Genomic DNA, 19,614 nt, shown 5'->3' with positions numbered 1-19,614 from the left:
ATTATCCATTAAATTCTAAAATTAGAGCTCACCAGAGAGCTTTTTTCTTTCTCCCGAAGGAACCGATGCACCGATTGCAGCTCTCCTACGCGTGTGTTTAAATTAGTAAAATATTTTATTCATCCATTAGCGGATTCCATCGAGTAACATGAACTTACACACCTAGTATGATGCAACACTGACGGAATATTTACGTTAAAAACCATCCACCAGATACTTCGGGTTTGGGTTGCCCCGGGCTGAAAAAGTTACAAATACTCCCACCCGGTACCCACACGTTGAGCACACAACACGACGATTTTCTATAGTGATTTCTAATCTCTTCGTAGCGCTTTTTTATCGTTTTTTTTTTGTTTGCACAAGGTGGGAATCAACGCATTGCCTGCCCCCCCAAGATTCGATTCAATTCCAATAAACAAACAAACAAAGTGCAGTTTTGTGGCGCACGAACGAGAGTGATGTATTCTCTTAAAGATGAGGCTTCCAAACAAACTAAAAAAGAGATATTTGAATTCAGGAAAAGTGTGCAACAACAATTCTACCCGGAAATAGTAAATACTACCCATTGTCCCGCGCACAATACAAACAATGTGTCATCACGCTGTCACACACAACGAAGAGGTGTGAAATGTGATTTTTTTCCATTTTAATACGAGTGTGTACTAGAAAGTACTTCATAAAAACGTACACACGCACACACACACACAGTTTAGGATTTCTTATCATTTCATAAGATCTTATCTTTGCTTCTCTAGGTGCGGAAAAAGTTTAACCGCGACGCTCGCGTGCTGATAACTATTTCCCTAACGACATCAACCCGTGCGTCAGTTGCGAATCGTCGTGCGAGCCGTGCGAAAGCTATTGCAGATCTATTGCAACAAACACAAACCATTCACCACAACATGCGGAAAAACAGCAGTGTTAATCGGAAAAATAAATTGCAATTCCATTCTCACATAAACATGGTTGAATTTCACTAAACTAAACCTGTTTAGCATTGAACAAACGGAAAGCCAAACAAAGAGTGTAAATAAAGATATGCGTGCCTAATCGCACACAACCATTTTGGCATGATATTGTATTGCATGCGGTGGGGCAAAGAACAAAAACAAGCACTGGCCCTGTTCAAACTTAGAGCAACGGAAAAACAAGTAGGCTGTGAGGACCCACCGAGAAGCAAGGGTATTTAGATTGTGACCACTTGCTCTCTCGCTCTCTTACACACACGCTATCTCTGCTCTTCGGTGGTTTTAGCTTTGGGGTTTGCGGTTTTTAGTTGCTCTTTCGCTTTCGGCGCTCGTTGTTATCCTCCCGCTGGGCGAGAATCACAAGCAGGCGGCGGAAAATGCTAATCACATCGTAGAACAGATCCAGCGAGTGGCCGATGAAATCGTTGCTGCCCAGGCGGTGCTTCTCCATGATCATGTGCGTGTCGAACAGGACGAACCCGGCCATCACGATCAGCCCGAGGTAGAGGGAAATCTAAAAGGTAAAAGGATAGATATATTTAGTTAGCTACAGGTTTTATGGAATTGTAAAAAAAAAGTTTGAGAGATGAAATTTAAAAGCACGCAAGAGATAAAACATCACTAAATCCATGAATTATGTTCTAACGACAACAATAATGCGATTGTTGGGCGGCTTGTTTACATGAGCTACATTGTTGCATCAGCTGTTGTTACAAGCGATGACGTGGTGCTTCCCTACTGCACACGCTTGCCGGGCTACGGGCACAGCCAATACGAAAGACGCAAGCCAAAGTAAGCTTAGAAATTAATCATTAATTCAACGGCTACGGATGACGCATTTTCTTTTGTTTAAAAGATGCCTCAATTATTTACCACCCGGGAAACGAAACAGATGCGTCTCCGGTTTATGTTGGAGGTGTAGGCAGAGAGAGAGAGAGAGAGTGTGTGTGTGTGTGTTTGAAAGAGTGAGAGAGCGAAATGGGTGTGTAGTGGTGAGGGTCAGGTCGTTAAGTGGCGTTTACTTACGTCTTGCACGATGTACGAGCGGAAGAAAAGATTGCCAAGGTTGATCAGGGCCATCGTGCTGAGGGCGCTCATTAGAATGCCGCCGAGGTACAGGTACTTGCCGCGCTTGGCAAAGAAGGCGGAGGCGGTCAGGCAGGCAAAGATGGTCGTCGTACCGACCAGCGCCGTCACGACGATCGCCGGATTCATGTAGATGACCTGCTCGAGCAGCAGGCCGAGCGAATGGCCCGTGAACAGCCCGATGCCCATCAGCATGCTGAACCGCTGCACGAAGTTTTTACCATTGTCCGGGGTGAACACCATTCCGAGGATGAGCCCGAGGGACGCGAACGCACTCAGCAGGCCGGCCTCCCAGATGCCGGACAGATGTATGAGCGAACCGACCGTGGCCGTGCTGCAGGTGGCGGCCAAACAGCCGTACACTTTGGACAGATGTTGGCGCAGCCGAGGATCCCTGAGGGAGGGGGCGAAAGAAACGGATTAACAGTTAATTAGAATGTTTATGTACACATAACGCACACACACACGCGCGCGCGCGTGCACGTACACCCTTGATATCACATGAAAAGACCTTGACAAACTGTTATCGAGGAGGAACTAAATTGAATCGGAAGGAGAGAGAGAGAGAGCGAAATGACCGTGTCCGGATGTTGGGGTGAAGGTGAAATACAACCGCAGCCACAGAATGCGAGATTTTTCGAGACCTTCTGAATACTGCCCCTTCCACCCCCGACATTACCACTACATCGCCATAATCGGAGGAAAACTTACAATTTTGCACCCATTTGTTGCGATAGTCGCTCAAAAGAAAAGTTTGCAAATGACGTGGCCATGACTGGAGGAAAATAACACTGGAAACAACTGGTTTCAATTGCACTAGAATTTCAACACCAAAATTCACTTTTGGCTAAGAGATCGATGCACTCTTTGATGTCTTTGGCTGTCTGTGTGCAGAACTTTTTCTTCGCTAACTTTGCTCACTGCTTTTAAGCACGGACTCTGTGTTTTGGCTTTTATGGGCGTACGGAAATGTTTTTAACTTGAGCGCTGACGAGCAATTACGTCTTTTCACCTTGCCTTGGATGGGTTGTTTCAATGGTGGTGTGCGGCAGGTTGGACCAATATTGCACCCTACGTTCTAGACTTTGCTGGAAATGTCAGCTTGACAGTTGAGCACCAGGTAAATGCAATTAGAATGGCAATTCGGTTTTTCAAATTAATTTTTGCTTCAGTTTGTTTGTTAAATCCTTTAACAATTTTCAGACTGAATGTTGTATTGATTGATTTTGAAAATGTTTATTGTGGTGATTTCCGAAATATTTTTTTATTAATAACAACTTTTTATTCCGTCCAATCGAATAGTCGCGTCCATCCCAAGCGCCACAGATTAAGCTTAAACGACTGGAAAATTGAATATCCATAGAAAAAAAATGAAAGCTCCACAGCTTCATTGGTTTGATCAATAGATGGCGTATGATAACTCATCATTATATTGCTATCCTTTTCTTGCAATGTGTTTCGACAAGTTGCATTTTATTATGACCTATCCCAAGCGCCACAGATTAAGCTTAAACGACTGGAAAATTGAATATCCATAGAAAAAAAATGAAAGCTCCACAGCTTCATTGGTTTGATAAATAGATGGCGTATTACAACTCATCATTATATTGCTATCCTTTTCTTGCAATGTGTTTCGACAAGTTGCATTTTATTATGACCTATATAGCCTTCTAACTTTCTGAGCAAAAATCTATATAAATGGTCGTGTGGTTAGATACGTGGGTATCAACACCAATGACCATTGCTCAAATCTCACTTGCTTCAGTGCTGGTGGTTTCCGTTGGAGTTTAGTATTTAAACAATCGTATCGCCGTTCTAGTTCTAGCGATGCATAACTTCAATGCGAAACCATACAACAGTACAGAGGAAATGAGAAAGCTCTCCTCCAAGCGATGAAGCTTAACTGGTTGGGGTATCCCACCAACAGATAGCGCCACCAGCTTTTTTGCTATTTTTAGAATGCATGAGTCGTTTGGCGTCTGCTAAACGAAGTCTTTCTATATTCCGTTTAGGTAGAGAACTTGAGTCGTTTAGAAGCCGTTTAGTGGTCGTTTAGTGGATTTGTGGCACTTGGGATATAGCCTTCTAACTTTCTGAGCAAAAATCTACATAAATGGTCGTGTGGTTAGATACGTGGGTATCAACACCAATGACCATTGCTCAAATCTCACTTGCTTCAGTGCTGGTGGTTTCCGTTGGAGTTTAGTAATTAAACAATTGTATCGCCGTTCTAGTTCTAGCGATGCATAACTTCAATGCGAAACCATACAACAGTACAGAGGAAATGAGAAAGCTCTCCTCCAAGCGATGAAGCTCAACTGGTTGGGGTATCCCACCAACAGAGAGCGCCACCAGCTTTTTTGCTATTTTTAGAATGAATGAGTCGTTTGCCGTCTGCTAAACGAAGTCTTTCTATATTCCGTTTAGGTAGAGAACTTGAGTCGTTTAGAAGCCGTTTAGTGGTCGTTTAGTGGATTTGTGGCACTTGGGTATTCATTCTTCACTTAACGGATCTAACTTGTGCAGCAGCAATGAGATTATTACCGGCATCCGTCTTTGACACTTTGACAAGAGCCACTTTGAACCGATGTCATGCATTAAAAAGCTTTAAAGTTCCACCAAGTTCAGTATCCTTTCTTAACAAGCCTTCAAGTTCCATCATGAACCCTACACATAGTACTAATCAGCCGCAAAGTTCCAAAGAGTACCATGTACCTGTTAAAAAGCTCCATAGTTCCGCAAAGTACCGTCTATCTCTTAATCAGCCACTAAGTACGACACCGGAACGATTTTTCGTTAAACAGCCCTAAATCAGCTATAAAGGACGAGCTGGCTATTTGGGTAATTTCAAAGCGAAACCTTAAAGTAATACAGAGGGAAGCAGAAATCTCTCAAAGTGAGGAAAGTGCTCCTCTGGTTGGGTATCCCACCAACAGATGGCGCCACCAGCCTTTTTTTTATTTTACTGCTAAACGAAGTCTTTCCATATTCCGTTTAGGTAGAGTGCTTGAATCGTTTAGAACCCGTTTAGTGGTCGTTTAGTGGATTTGTGGCACTTGGGAAATCCAATGTTTTTGTTATGCAACTGCGCGTTTTTCAAATAGATATTGATTGTATTTGATTCTTTTATTGATTGCATTTGATTTTTATTCTTTTACACTGTAGTATTTACACTGTACACATACACTGTAATCACTTTGCAGAGAAAAATATGGACTTGAATTCAGCCGTACCGGCGAACTTATTCATCGAGAAACATTCGTCGCTCATGACCCAAGCGCCACAGATTAAGCTTAAACGACTGGAAAATTGAATATCCATAGGAAAAAAATGAAAGCTTCACAGCTTCATTGGTTTGATCAATAGATGGCGTATTACAACTCATCATTATATTGCTATCCTTTTCTTGCAATGTGTTTCGACAAGTTTCATCTTATAATGACCTATATAGCCTTCTAACTTTCTGAGCAAAAATCTATATGAATGGTCGTGTGGTCAGATACGTGGGTATCCACACCAACGACCATTACTCAAATCTCACTTGCTTCAGTACTGGTGGTTTCCGTTGGAGTTTAGTATTTAAACAATCGTATCGCCGTTCTAGTTCTAGCGATGCATAACTTCAATGCGAAACCATACAACAGTACAGAGGAAATGAGAAAGCTCTCCTCCAAGCGAGGAAGCTCCACAGGTTGGGTATCCCACAAACAGATGGCGCCACCAGCTTTTTTGCTATTTTTAGAATGCATCAGTCGTTTGCCGTCTGCTAAACGAAGTCTTTCTATATTCCGTTTAGGTAGAGAATTTGAGGCGTTTAGAAGGCGTTTAGTGGTCGTTTAGTGGATTTGTGGCACTTGGGGAGTGTATTGGGTTACCACTAGGTTGAGCAGTACAAAACCCAGACGGTTTTCTAATTTTTGATTTAGAGGCCTATGAAATGAGTGAAAATGAGCGTCACGGCGAACGTTCCCGGGAACGAACGAGTTCACATTATCTGCAATACACAAAACAAAATTATCCTTTGCAAAGATTTCCAGTTTTTAACAAAACCATCAACGCATCAACGATTAGGCATCAACAGTCAGGTGACGCCCGCAGTGCCCAACCCGATTTAACGAAAGCAAATGTCAACCGATCGTTGGCCGAACGAAACCGATTTTCTCCCACTTTTCCTATGAATTTCAAAACTTTGCCAGTCCACTCGTCCACCGCAGCAGCACCGTTCCGCGAGATTTTTCCGGTCTGGGTCTGTTAAACTTTGAGCTAAACAGCAAACATATTTTCGAAGCTAATCGTCCGTTGGATCGTTTGATTTTCCTAAAATCGAAGTAAAAGTCGGCATTGATTCAGGCGACACGCCACCGGATGCGAGGGGGAAGGAAAAACCAACAAACAAGATCAGCTGTTGTGCAGCCAGCAGTTGTGTTTAGTTTGCGTGTGACTAAAACCGTTCTACTCTAGCAGCGTGTGAATCATTGGGTGTAGCGTGTGTGAGAAATAGTGTGATAAAGTGGAAAGCTAGTGCTGCTTAGCTGCCCTTATCGATCCGCAAAAATTAAAAAAAGGTAAATTATTCGAAGAGCCTAACATTTCCGATTGTGTTTTTCCTCCGGGGGTTTGTTTTGGACGAATTTTGAAAAATATATTTGAACAGATAAAATAACTTTTTAACGCATTTAGAAATATTACTCAAATAAAATGCTTTTTTTCTAGAAATCAGTGCCGCAAACTTTCCGCCCTCGGGGAGAGGGGAAAAAAACGAAACCTGCCCTGTTCGTTCAGGAGATGACGGATGTTGTTGAGCCCTTTCTGGCGTACGCAAACCCCCATCTGAAGGTTAAGCGATAGATTAACCCATCTATGCGCCCTCCTCTCCCACTCGAGGGGCGGATGCAGCGAGCGATGGAGAAGATGCGGCGGCGACAAAGCCGGGAGGGGAAGACTCAACTTGCACATGCACCGCCGAACAGCATCGCATGGACTGACTCCTCCCTCCCGGTACTCCCTCTTTGTGCACTAATCGTGAGAATGATTCAATCGCTCGCGAATCAAGGCTAATTGTCGTGAGAAGAAAATCAAAACCACCGCTCGGGCTGTGTAGCTGCGTGCGCCAGCTGCGAGTGCCGTGATTAGCATTTTGCTTCGTCTACTTCTTGACCCTCCCGGGCCTTTAGCACAAGCGACCCTCCGCTCCCCTATGGGATGGGGCTGGTGGGCGGCCACTCCACGTGCTCGCGCCGCTTATCCGCGCCTCATTTGTGTAGTCGGTATTGCAATCGAGATGAGTGAGAACCTCATTACATTACTTAACAAGCGACAAAAAGTGTCGTGTGATAATGGGAATCGATCGTTTGATCGTTTGCTGGTAAGCTCCTAAAACATACACGCCTGCTATGGCGAAAAGCAACCGCTGGGAGGAGCTTCAACATAGCAGCGCGTGAGACTTGTGCTCACTTGTGCAAACATCGGTTGCAGTACTTGGCACGGTGAAATGATAGCAGCATCTTGAAAAAAAAAGAAGACGTACAATTTCACCGGTAAGATGCGCCCGTTTTGGTGTGTATTTTTATCTTACAAAAGTTCTTCTCTGATGGAAAGCTTCTCCACTAGCACTCGAAACAGGCACCGCCAACGGCTTCTACGATGGCTTCTGCCCATAAAGTGTAATTAGTGGTCAGACTGCGAAATGCCACAACTACCACAATCCCCACACCACCGCACACAACACCAGCAACAACAGCGATATCAAGCTAAATGGCTAATGGCGATGGTGAGAAAGTTGCGACAGAGAAAAGGGTGTCTTACCAAGAAGGAACAAACGGGTGGGGCGAAAAATCTTCTAAAAGCAAGCATACCCACGCGCTGCGAAACTGGGACGGCTCTAATGCTCAGATGCCACCGCCGAACGAATGGTGTAATATGTACCAGACTTTCGACTTTTCCAAAAACCGAGAAAGGTTCTCTGCTCTGCGCTTCAAATGATTTTTTATCGTTTTTATTTTCAGCGTTTTGTTTTTTCGATTACAGCTTCAATTTGCACAGAACATTGTGTGGCTCCGGTATAAGAGAAGTGGCGTGTTTTCCGTAGTAACTTCTTGGTGGCAGAAACGCACCAGTGGCCTACTATGTGGTGCGAAAAGAGTTGAGGGATATAATAAATCAAATTACCGGCGTAGATTGAAGTGAAAACAACGCAAAAACCGTTGCACGCTAGTATTCGGTCGCGTGTGTAAGAATGTTCCTGTGAAATTCTGCCGGAAACTGTGTTTCAGTGTCTCGTTTTAGGTTTCGGCCCCGAAAACAAGGTTAGTGAAGCGCAAGTGCGATGAAGTGATTTTACAGTATTTAAAAGGTTTCTTTTTATGATTCAAAGTTAAAAGTTACGATCAGAAGAGCTTAAGTTAACAGTGATCTTGATAAAGTGTGGGCTGTCCTTGTGTCCAAGAGTGCATTAGATTGTGTGTGTGTGTGTGTGTGTTTGACAAGAAAACAACACCCTTGCCCTTTGCCAGTAACAAAGCAACCGGCAGCATCCCAGCAAAGCTCCGAAACAAAGCGATGGGCTGCACGTCATCGGCAGAGGAACGGGCGGCCGTCGCCCGGTCGAAGCAGATCGAACGCAACCTCAAGGAGGATGGCATCCAGGCGGCCAAGGACATTAAGCTGCTGCTGCTCGGTAAGTTCTGCGTGTTTGTCGCCTCCTGGTGGTGTGGTTTTGCGTCCCCCCCTCCCCCTTCTGTGTCTTACGACTAAGCCATATCGTTTAACATCTTGCACGTCCTTACGGAGCTGCTGCTACTGTTGCTGATATCGGTTGCCATATGCCGGAGGACGAAGAAACGTTAGTATCGTTGGTCGGTCGGTCGGTCGGTCGGTCGGTCGGCCCCCAGGGCCGAGATAAGGATCCGTTCCATTTGCGGGAAAGAGGCCACACGGTGTCTAGTTTGATCGGAAACTGCCCGCACAGGGGTTTGGCTACGATGTGGTTTGCTTGCGCGATGTGTGTCTTGCAATTGAGTCTTTCCAAATCGAGGGACGAGATGAACGCAACCGCAGGCTATATTCAAAAACGTTCTTCATACGTGAAATCGGCTATGAATACCTAATTGGAGCGCATATTTATTGAGGTACTAAAAACCAATTCCACCCAGTTTGCCATTTCGAAACCGTTCTGCTGCAGGGATGGGTAAAGTTGGTAAAAATCCGGAATCGACTCCGATCCGACTCCGATAATTTCGGAACCGACTCCGGAAGGTAGGTCTGCCCTGTATTATCTGGAGTCGTTCGGAATCGTCAGGAATCTCCCGGAATCACCCGGAGTCGTCCGGAGTCATCCGGAGTCGTTCAGAATCGTTCGGAGTCGTCGGAGTCGTTCGGAATCGTTCGGAGTCGGCTAGAGTCGGAAGTTCGGAGTCGGCGTTCGGAGTCTGCTGTATACCAAGTGCACGCGCAAAGTGAAAAACAAAATACACAACGAGATGAAATGCCTGAACACAAGCACATTGCACCGGACGGCTCCTGTTGACTCCGACCGACTCCAATTCTGGTCGACTCCGATGGATTCTGGACGACCCTGAATGACTCCGACTCCGGTTGACTCCTGTCAATGCTGGTCGACTCCTGTCGACTCCAGACAATTCGGAACGACTCCGAACAACACCGAATGACTCCGAACAACTCCGGAAGACTCCGAACAGCTCCGGACGACTTCGGACGACTCCGGCTCCGAACGACTCCGGGTGACTCCGGACGACTGCGGCTGGAACTAGTGGTTCGGATATTGCCAGAGTCGGAATTAGACTAAACAATAGCCGTGATGGGATCGGAGTCGTGGGTGCGCTCCAAAGAACACCTCACTATTGTGCAGCGCGCGTATGCTCTTATCGCTTGAATTTGGGATTTATCGTAACGATTACGATTGCATTTATTAGTATCATGCCCACAAATGCCCACCGTTTGGAAGGGAATTTTGTGTATGAAAAGGCAGCAACGAGCTTATCAGAGGTATGCCATGCCGCACGGTGGGTTTGCGACAAACAACGACGATTTGCATGTTGTCTTCGCGATCGCGTTCACGTTGTTTTGGAGGTTGCTACGTGAAATTATGATATCAGGTTATTGATCCGTTATTCGTCCGCTGGATACGATGAATTTTGCTTTATTTATACGGAATGTAACGCACACTGAGTCATTGTGTCCCGATTCAATCGATTATCGTTTTTATTTGCCACAGTTTTGTCACACATCTGCTACCAGAAGCGCTACTTGAAAGCAGCATTTTATCATTTTGTTATAAACAAACTGTGGCTTTAAAATAGTTTCTTTCATCTTTCGTTTCAAGTTCGTCCCGTTGTTGACAGGCACGACAAGTAAACTGCATTATACCCCCTTTTTGCGATTCCCTTTGATCATTTACCCCAACCTTCGACTGCAGAGATGCTGGTTGCTTCGCTTGCTTGCGCTATTTATTGTAGTTTGAGTTGTTTGTTTAACTTTTCGAGCAAATCGATCGCGCACTCGCGCTCCCTGAACATGCCAGTACCTCTGCCAAACAAATCAGCCTGTTGTGCCTCAACACATGTTGATCTTGCGATGGTTGCTAACAGTATACGGTTGCACGCCGATTCAAATTCCTCTCCCTGATTTACTCGTGTTGCACCCTCTCCGTTAGCGAGACGCTTCCGAGTGCAATCGCCTAGACATGTTGCACATTGCACTGGTGATTGCCACATGGTGTTGTTGGTTGCAGGCATCCTGTCAAGTGTGTGTGTGTCTGTGTGCATGCTTGTATTTGTATTCTTTTGTTTTGCATGTCGCTCATGCTCTGGAGTCACTTTGTGTGGAATGACCAGGCCTCCTGGTTTAGCCACGGTTCGCAAATGGTAGCGAACGCTGTCAGCGGCGGTGTAGTTGACAGATATCAATTTCCTCACGCCTTTGTCCGCTACGATTGTTGCAATCCGACCGAGCGAATGGCTGGGATGTTTTGGTCTTTTCTGATTCTGATTTTTCGCTACTTTTTTTTAAATATTTCTTTTCAATCTATTCCAAGTTTAGGGGTTTTAGAAGGGGATGGAAAGATTGCGATAGCAAGAAAAGCGACTGGATGTGTTCTGTGCTGTGTCTTGGTACGGTAATCTGCTAAAAGAGCATAAGCGCTTAGGGAAATCAAACCCCATCCGCTTCACACACACCGTCTGGCGTATGACATCGTCTCGTCGTCCCAAGCATTCATTCTGACCGCATTGAAGTTTTTAATCGTTCAAGACACGTTCGTTGTACCGTTGGTTTTTCAATGCCGTGCCTATCGCAATCCTCCCGCAATGAGTTAGTGTTTGGACGCGTTCCAATCGTTTTGCTGATGCGTTTTTCATCATTTTCCCGTGCTGAAAGAGGAGTTCGATGTGTTGCAATGTGCAGCAGCTTGTTGCATCCACTTCGGGGATGGTGTTGTTTTGTCCGCAATCAAATTATCATCAGCTTGTAAGGGGGGAGTGGACGAAGAATATGAGTTTCTCCGGATCTGGATACAAAAGGCATTTGAAACAATAGTTGACCAACTGTCTCTGGGGTTTTTCTTTTTTTGTAAGATAATTTTCCGACCACGACCCAACATTTTGGGTTGGCTCCAATTTCAGGTTATGTCGGGCGTGCCAAAAAAAGAGAATTAAATCATTCCAATTTCCCAAATTATGCAGAGACAAGTAGAATAATGGGCGGCTAAGGTTAGGGAGGTATACCGCTTATCTGATTGGGTAGAGTTCTCATGCTCGGACAGTTCTGCAAGTGGCACTAAAGCATGCTTTCACAAAGTCATTTCGCCAGTGATTTCTAGCATGAAGCATAAATTCCTTTAGTCGGGGTCGGATTTTTACGAGCAGGCTTCGGGGTTAGGCATTTTGGTATCCACCTTGGAAGGGGGCACCTTGTTGCATCATTTACTTGTTGATGTCCTAGGGTGCCTATCATCTCTAGGGAGTGTTATAAACTCGTAAGAAGAATCGTAAAACGGGAGAATAGTTTTACATAAATAATATTAAGCGACAAATGTGTATAAAATGAACAAATTATGGCCCTTGTTTGTTCAAACAGTACTTCAATTCTCTAATTGATCATGTTTTTTTAGGCAAAATCAGAAACGGTTGACTCATCCACTCCAGTGCGCATCTCTCGCAACTCCCACTGTCACGCATATGGGCCGTGAACATATCTAGTTTATCTTTAAATCGATATCGTTTCCCCCGTTAAGTGGCCGGAAAGGGCTTGCTTGGACAACGCTGACGTTTAGCAGGCGAAAACCAGCAGGATGATAACCAGTAAACGGGCATTTTATGGCTAAAGTGTTTGCCGCAAATTGTTCCAGAAGCCGCTAGTTTGACGCGCTAATAATCGGTGAAGTGGGTTGGGAGAGTTTTTTTTGTCGATTTTCTTAACACATATGGTATTAGTTTTAGGTTTTTTTTTTGTAAATTACGCTACTATTATGACTTGTTGTTCGGCATTATACCTCTTTGATCAAAGACGCGCGAAATAAATCATAAGAAAAGTGTTGATTTTTCCCCGAAATCAAACCTAAGAGCGGTCGCTGGTTGCCTGTTTTTTTTACATCCACCCCATACATCATTCCAGCTTTCTCCAGCTCCATTGTACGAAAGCTCCCACACTATATTGACGGTGGAGGCCCCGGGGTTTATTTTCGTATCCGAGGGAGTTGTTTTTCCCAGCCCAGCCGTCTAGCCCCTATTTTTCCAAGGGAGAATGGAACCCGCCGCTTGATTTGATTCACAAATTTGGAAACCACCGGCCAATGTCGCCGCATTGCCGGCAAGTTTGTGTTCTTGCACGCTGTGTGCCGGCTGTCTGCGCCATTCAGGTGAAAACAATCCAATATTTTCGGGGGGAGGCCCACTGTGGAATATTAGTTTCTTGCGGTGGTGTGATGGTGTGATAAGCCATGGTGCTCCAGTAGGATGGGGCCGGAGACACAGTGCGGAAGAGCTTGATTGAAGTTTGTATTTATTTTGAGCGCCCGTGGGTTTTGTACGAGAAGACCCAAACTACCTTCCCAAACCGCATGGAATTGGGCATTTGAGCTGGAAGTTTGTTTGACTTTGTTCCCGCTGTTTTACGGATGTTTCTGTGTTGCTGTGGGTTATTATGGGCTATATGTACGTCTGTTTACATTTGTCCCCGGGATTGCCGCTGCCAGATGGCTGCGGGGACAGTCGGGTATGCAGACTTGAAGATGTCGTCGCCCTCTTGCCACCGCCACGGTTCTTACTTCTGCCGTCAGACCTGTGGCAATCAAAGTGAAAAAAAAAACGGGAGAGAGGAGAGTGCACAAACTCTACTTACAAGGGCGAGGGACAGAAGGGCCAATTGGGCTTATCTCGTTTGGCCCCTCTCGAGCCGGTCGGTAGTCCCCCTGGTAAGTATGCGGCTGGGAAGAGAAAGAGGAGAAAAACCGCGTCATCTGGTGTACCACCAACGTCGCTGCACGCGCACTTTCGTTTAACCTTCGCGCACAACAAACACACTGATTGTTCTAATATTGATCTAATTACCTACTGCACGGACGACCCGGCTGTATCGCGCTCTTTTATGTATCGTGTTTGTTGCTGTTGGTGTCACTGCCTGTGCTAGCAGCGAATGTGGGGATGTGAGGAGCACTGGTGTGGCGCTGGGTTCTCTAGCTCAGCTTGCAGCATTTCACATTTACAACCGCAATAAACGGGTAATTGGTCACACCGGTAGCGGTGGACAAGAGCATCTTGGTGTGATGGGCGTTGGGAAATTGTAGCGAAGAACACTGGAACTTTTCTACACATGAGTGTCTGCTTGTCGTTAATGCGTAAAGTGCGGCATAGATCTTTAGATACACATGTGATCTTAATTAAACGTTCTTAATATTGAACAAAGGAAGAACAGTATTGCTGCCAAGATTGATATTGTAGTGTGGAGTTGGATGTTTGCTATTTTGAACTCACGCAAAACGAGAATTGCGTAAAAGAATTGGAAAATCATTCTATATATATATTGATTTTTAGCAGATTGTGCACGAGACTTTATCATTAACGTCATGGAAATGTGTATCTAAGGCAATGCAGCTTGCATGTCTTACATATTTCCAAGCTTGTCGAAAGTATGCAATCCGCATAGCTACTGTGTGCTTTTAAACTCGTGCGAAAGTTTTAAAGCCATTTTTGATTTTTATTTGTGTTTTATTATGTTGCATTATTTAAAACAATTGTTTATACAGTGAAACCTGCATAACAGATATGTCTATAAAAGAGAAAACTCTAGAAAAGGTAAGGTAGAATACAAACGAGGTCACAAGCACTCCTGTTACAGAAGGACATAAATTCAAGAGAATGAAAATACCTACCAAAGTGAAACTTTTCTGTCAATTTATAGAAAAAAAACTGAGAGAATAATTTCTTTCCATTTCAAAGTTAAATATTAAAGCTTACTTGCAAAAATAAATCTACGACCTTGCCTTTCGTCAGTTATTCGGAATTTTCGCCAGCGCGGACCAAGACATGCGTGCAGGCATGTTTTTAAAACCTAGCTCGATTTTTATCAATTTCTCCTCAGATTTCACGACAAATCTGTCGGAGTAGAGCTTTTGCATCATATTGGTCTAGAAAATTATGATGGGACGCAGCTGTGGGGATGTTGGACCGAAATATCGAAATTCAGCCGAAATTCGCTTGAAATGGTCGAACTGAGTTTTGGCGTCAATGCTTGCCGCTGCCAAGCCAGTGGACGCGATTTCTGTTTCCAAATATGTTTATACATGTTCCCTAGGTACTATTTCACTGTTTGGCCAGTTGCATGGACCTCCTCCTGGTCAAGCTAACGCAGCAATGTAACCACATGTACCTCGATCTTAATTTTCAGCTTCCTTTGAAACCTCAAGTCGCTCAGGGTCGTCGGCTATCCGGAACTAGACGTTCTTTTGATGCTCTGATTGTTGTCTAATACTTTTCTACATCTTAGAACTGTTGTAGAAGCCGAATCAGGCTTATACGACTACGACGTCTACAAACTGACCCACGGAGTCCGTTTTAGACGATGCGGGGTGCCGTTCTTTGATAACGCATGTTCTTGAACAAAGTTGTTACACTTTTTTGTCCGTCACAGTTACAGTTTGGGGCGGTCCCGTGGTACAGTCGTCAACTCGAACGACTCAATAACACGCCCGTCATAGGTTCAAGCCTAGAAGGGACCGTCCCCCCGTAGCAAGGATTGACTTTCCGGCTGTGTGGTAATGTAATTAAGTCTCGAAAGCCTGTATTTGAGAGAGACTAGTAGAGTTTAACTGATAGAGGTGTCAAATTTTGTCTACTGACTCATGGGATACTATTATTAAAAGTGCAGTAAACGTTTTGTTAGTGCGGGTTAGTAGAAACCTATGATAAATCGCCAATTTTTTCCAATTTTTTGCCGATACTTCTTTACTTAACTGTTTTTGAGTAGCTCCCATGTTATGTTCATGGTTCTAAGGCTTGCTACGTTCAATGACTAAGTTCAGAATTTTTTGGCAAAACAAATGCATAACTAGGAAAGAAACTTCGATAAGCGAAAATTTCGCTTTAAATCTACTTTCTTTCATTTATACGATATCCAGGTTTCACTGTGTTACGTTAGCAAAGCTAAATATTCGTTCCGCATCATCGGTTGGGAAAAGACACAGCAGAACATTTTTACGTTCCTTCACCCCTTTTTGGCTCATGAATGACCCAACCCTCAACCATTGACACACACACATACACCTCTGGATGTGATGCTCTGCATTGCTGCTTATACATTATGTTGTTGAAATTCCACCCCGCAACACCCCTTTTCACGAGCCGCCCCTCCCTGTCCGTGTGGCTGCAGGTCGGGTGCGATGATGCTGCAATTGTGTTGATAGTGAATTATAAGGGAGGGTGTCGGTCGCGGCATCGGAATTCCGTTCACCGGAGACTGGAGATAACGGACGGAAGGAACTCGGTGGTCACCACCACTTCCACCACCACCACCACCACCCTGGTCGACAGAACTCGGCATTGTTGTAAGTGGTGTAATATGAGCACACCAACCGGGGCCCATAAGGTGTGCGCTATATGCAACTGCAGAAAGGTAAGCAGCAACCACCGTGTGGATTGCGTGTTGGTTGCCCGAACCGAGGTATGAAAGGTAAATGTGAGAAACGAGAAGATAATTTTTGCTGGAAACTTCTCCGCTTTTTGAGATCATTTGAACGCATTTGGGTTGTGCTTTAAAGAGCATCTCTTTGCCGATTGTAGCATCAATTGTAAGTTCCTATTGGTGGTTGTGCTTGAGGTGTAGATAAAATCCGCCCCGCACTGTGCCTATTAAGAGCTGCTCTCGCAGAGGCAGCGAGCAATGGGGTGAAACGCGGGCGGCCACCCAGCTTTACTGTGGATAGGCGGTTTTTGCTGCTGCGGTTCGTGCGATTCGTCCCCAAACTCTGCTTCCCCCTTTCATCCACCTTCCCACTTCTTGCCCTTTTGCTCCGGATATGGCTTCTCCAAATGTGTCCTACCGTTTGTACTTCCGCTTGCGAACTCCAACCGTGTGTTTGTATGTGTGTGTGTGTGTGTGTGCGTTAGCCCTTCTCATTTCACGCTCGCATCTCGCGCAATACGATATCCGGCCCCACGGGCTAGGGGGGCGGGGTGGAGCGATTGTTGGGTGAAGGGTGTTGTGCGTTTTTTACCCTCCTCTGCTTATTGTGTGTTTGCGTGTGCTAGCGTGCTAGCCTATTTTGCCGAGGAAGAAGAAAAATATCGCGCGTAGGTATCAGCACTTCATCCCTCCACTTCTGACCCCTCTCGACCCTCTTTGTGCTCCCGTCCCGTGTACAAATACACTAAAAACCCCCTCACGAACACACGTTCAAGCTTATTAGGATTTTTCTGTCTCTGTGTGTGTGTATCTGTGAGCATAAGAAGGGCTAAGAGAAAAAGGGGGGAATGGCGGAGGGAGAGGTGGTCCGTGTTTCCGTTCCGACTTCCAGCGTTCATGCTCACTCTCTCTCTCTCGGGGTCGCTCGGAAGAAAAAAGGCGGTGTGTGACACTGCAATTTCGGTGCGTAGTGGGCATGCGCGCACCGTCTGCATGCAAAACCCGTTGGGAGTTTTGGTGAAAATTGAGCGGAAAACTCACTTTTCCGGATGACGGTTTTAACGGGTGGTGTGCTTGGCTTTTCTTTTGTTTTTCACACGAGCGTGAGAAAGAGAGAGAGAGTGAGAGAGGGAGAATAGTCACAGAGTGAATGGTGAGAGCCGTGTGAGAAGCCGTGTATTGATGAGCATGGAAAGAGAATGGCTCAATTAATTTCAAAGGGGCAACGTATAATGAAATTTAATCTAATTTAATTGAGCGTAGTGTGCAATCGATTGTAAAGAAATACGTTTTTATAAAACCAAAAATTAGAAACGACAATTGTAACAAATAACTTCCTTCGTTTTTGCAATGCAATTTGGCTACTTCTTTCGTGAATGACAACTAACGTTCAAAAAAGGAAAGGCCCACTGTCCTCTCTCATTGGCAAAACTCCTAGAGAGGGAGCTCGAGAGAAGCATCCGAGGGCGAGACTTTTCCAGAGAAGTGGACTCGCTTTCGAGGTCTGCACGAGAGGACATTTGTTGAATAAAATCCCCCCGTATCCGTTTTGCGCCTATATTCGCGTACGGGCGTGTGTGTGTGTGGTTCCAACAGGGCAAGGCAATTTTCCAATAGTGAAAGTAACGCAAGAGCTTGCTAATAGTAGCTTTGCTTACCGGAGTAAAAGTTGGTTCATTGTGTTCTAATTCGAAAAGTGTTTTATGTAAAAGTAGTGAAGCGAGTTTTCCCGTCCGTGTGACAACATTTTGGGTGATCGAAAAACCGTTCGCAAAACGTATCGCAAAAAAAAATGTAAAATAGAAAAACAGAACCTCCCATTTGGGAGAATGGAAAAATCCTCCCGCGACCCCCCTTGCTCGAGTCGCTCTGAGATGAGATGAGCTGGTGAGCAAAAGAGCTGGTGAGACGGTAGTGTGTGAGCAAGCGCGGTGGACTGCTCAATTTGTGGAGCGCGCTCTAACTCTCGCTTCTCACTGTCTCTCTCGCGCGCGCGCTCGCTATCGTCGCCTGCTCCGGGCGAATCGTTCGGGCTTGTGCCGTGCCCCAAAACTGCCCCAGTGTGGTTGATGAGCGCAGCAACGAACGGTATCAGTGTTCTCAACCAGCGCACAGCTCCTCCACAGCTTTTTTTCTGGGTGGTGGTTCGACGGTGAGCCTTTTCATTCCCATTTTCCAGCGCAAGGGCGGCTCCAGGTTTGATGGGGCCGATTTTTCTCGTGCGTGCGTGCATTCTCGTGACCGTGTGTAGTTGTGTGAAGAAAATTGGTGCATAATTCCGACACTTTTGTGATAAGCAAGTGGCCCAAGAGAGCACAAAACAGGGAGCGTGGTGGAAGGGGGAGGAGGAAGGGGGGAAGGATAAGAGTCGTATCGTGGTGGCTGTGATTGCTTGCTAAGGAAATGTGAAAATTTCATTGATGGGGAACCGTATCGTACCCTCAAACTGCTGTGTCAACTCCCACCGGAAAGGAAAAACCAACGCCTGCTTTCTAACAGTTTTCTACCAAGATCCCCAACGTTTGCAGAAAGGGGTTGGCAGGCAAGGGGAGTAGTTGGTTAGCGCTTTTCCCCGCGCTTGTACGTGCGTGTGCATGTGTGTGCCAGTGTGTGTGTTTTTTGGAGGAAAATTTTGCACAGATCAATTTCAATTCCCCAACGCCCGTGACCGTTTGTGGGGTAGTGTGTGTGTGTGTGTGTGTGTGTGTGTGCAGTGCGTGTGATTCATGATTTTCCAGAACACCGTCGTCCCTCGCAGATCTCTGCCTCTCTCTCTCGCGCTTGTACAATGTTGCACTGTTGCTTGTGAAAACAAATCTGGAAAAAGGCAACACCTTGCTCACCAGAGGCACACGCCCGTGTACGTATGTGTGTGTGTGCGCATTAGGTTAACATTGTGGATGGAAAAACTCTCCACCAGAGCAGCGCCGTATCGTGCGTGCGTGCAAACGCTCGGCTGCCCGTGACACTGTGTACATGGTTGTGTTAGTGAGTGAGTGTGCGTGTCTGTTGGTTTGGGGAGATTTTTTCTTGTTAGGTTCACTTCATCTTCCCATACACAGAAGCGTGATGACGATATATGATGACCGATATTTTTGAGTGACAAATGTTCCGCACCAAAAAGAAGGAAAAATGTATTCGTGGAAAATAGAATCCACTGCGAGATATGTGTGCATGTGTGTATGTGTGTTGTCCATCAACGGCTCTACGCTACGCTACCGTTGCCCCTAACCGATGTGGTAGCCAAGCAAGAAAGATGATGTGTTAATGATGCCGAAAGACATACGGATTTATTTGGGTGCTAGTTGTCGTCTACAGTGCAGTGGCGAAAAACGAGGCGAACCGAGGGAAATTCAAAGGAAAAATGATGATGAAAAATTGCTGTGTGCAATAACGGGCAATATAAATGAGCGCTCGTGTGTGCGTT

The 19,614-nt window shown here is 45.4% G+C and overlaps 2 protein-coding genes across 8 annotated transcripts in view; one reads left to right on the top strand and one right to left on the bottom strand.

Moving 5' to 3' along the window:
- Positions 1-1,031: 1,031 nt before the first annotated feature.
- Positions 1,032-3,084, bottom strand: LOC121592904 (bax inhibitor 1). Its single transcript, XM_041914808.1, has 3 exons — positions 2,766-3,084; positions 1,995-2,448; positions 1,032-1,482 (listed from the first exon to the last, which is right to left on the bottom strand). Exons 1-3 carry the CDS (start codon positions 2,825-2,827, stop codon positions 1,273-1,275), a joined length of 726 nt encoding a protein of 241 aa, XP_041770742.1. The 5' UTR covers positions 2,828-3,084; the 3' UTR covers positions 1,032-1,272.
- Positions 3,085-6,253: 3,169 nt separating this feature from the next.
- LOC121594530 (G protein alpha o subunit) overlaps positions 6,254-19,614 on the top strand; it is a 63,861-nt gene continuing 50,500 nt past the window's right edge. The window contains exons 1-3 of one of the 7 annotated variants that reach the window (XM_041917897.1): positions 6,254-6,619; positions 8,060-8,359; positions 8,428-8,730. In XM_041917897.1, the coding sequence (XP_041773831.1) occupies positions 8,613-8,730 (118 nt within the window). In that variant the 5' untranslated portion in view covers positions 6,254-6,619; positions 8,060-8,359; positions 8,428-8,612. The other 6 variants (XM_041917893.1, XM_041917898.1, XM_041917894.1 and 3 more) reach the window with 6 other exon arrangements.

The sequence above is a fragment of the Anopheles merus genome, chromosome 2L (genome assembly GCF_017562075.2).
Source record: "Anopheles merus strain MAF chromosome 2L, AmerM5.1, whole genome shotgun sequence".
In the NCBI taxonomy this organism is placed as follows: Eukaryota; Metazoa; Arthropoda; class Insecta; order Diptera; family Culicidae; genus Anopheles; species Anopheles merus.
This window is presented reverse-complemented; position numbering and strand designations above follow the sequence as displayed.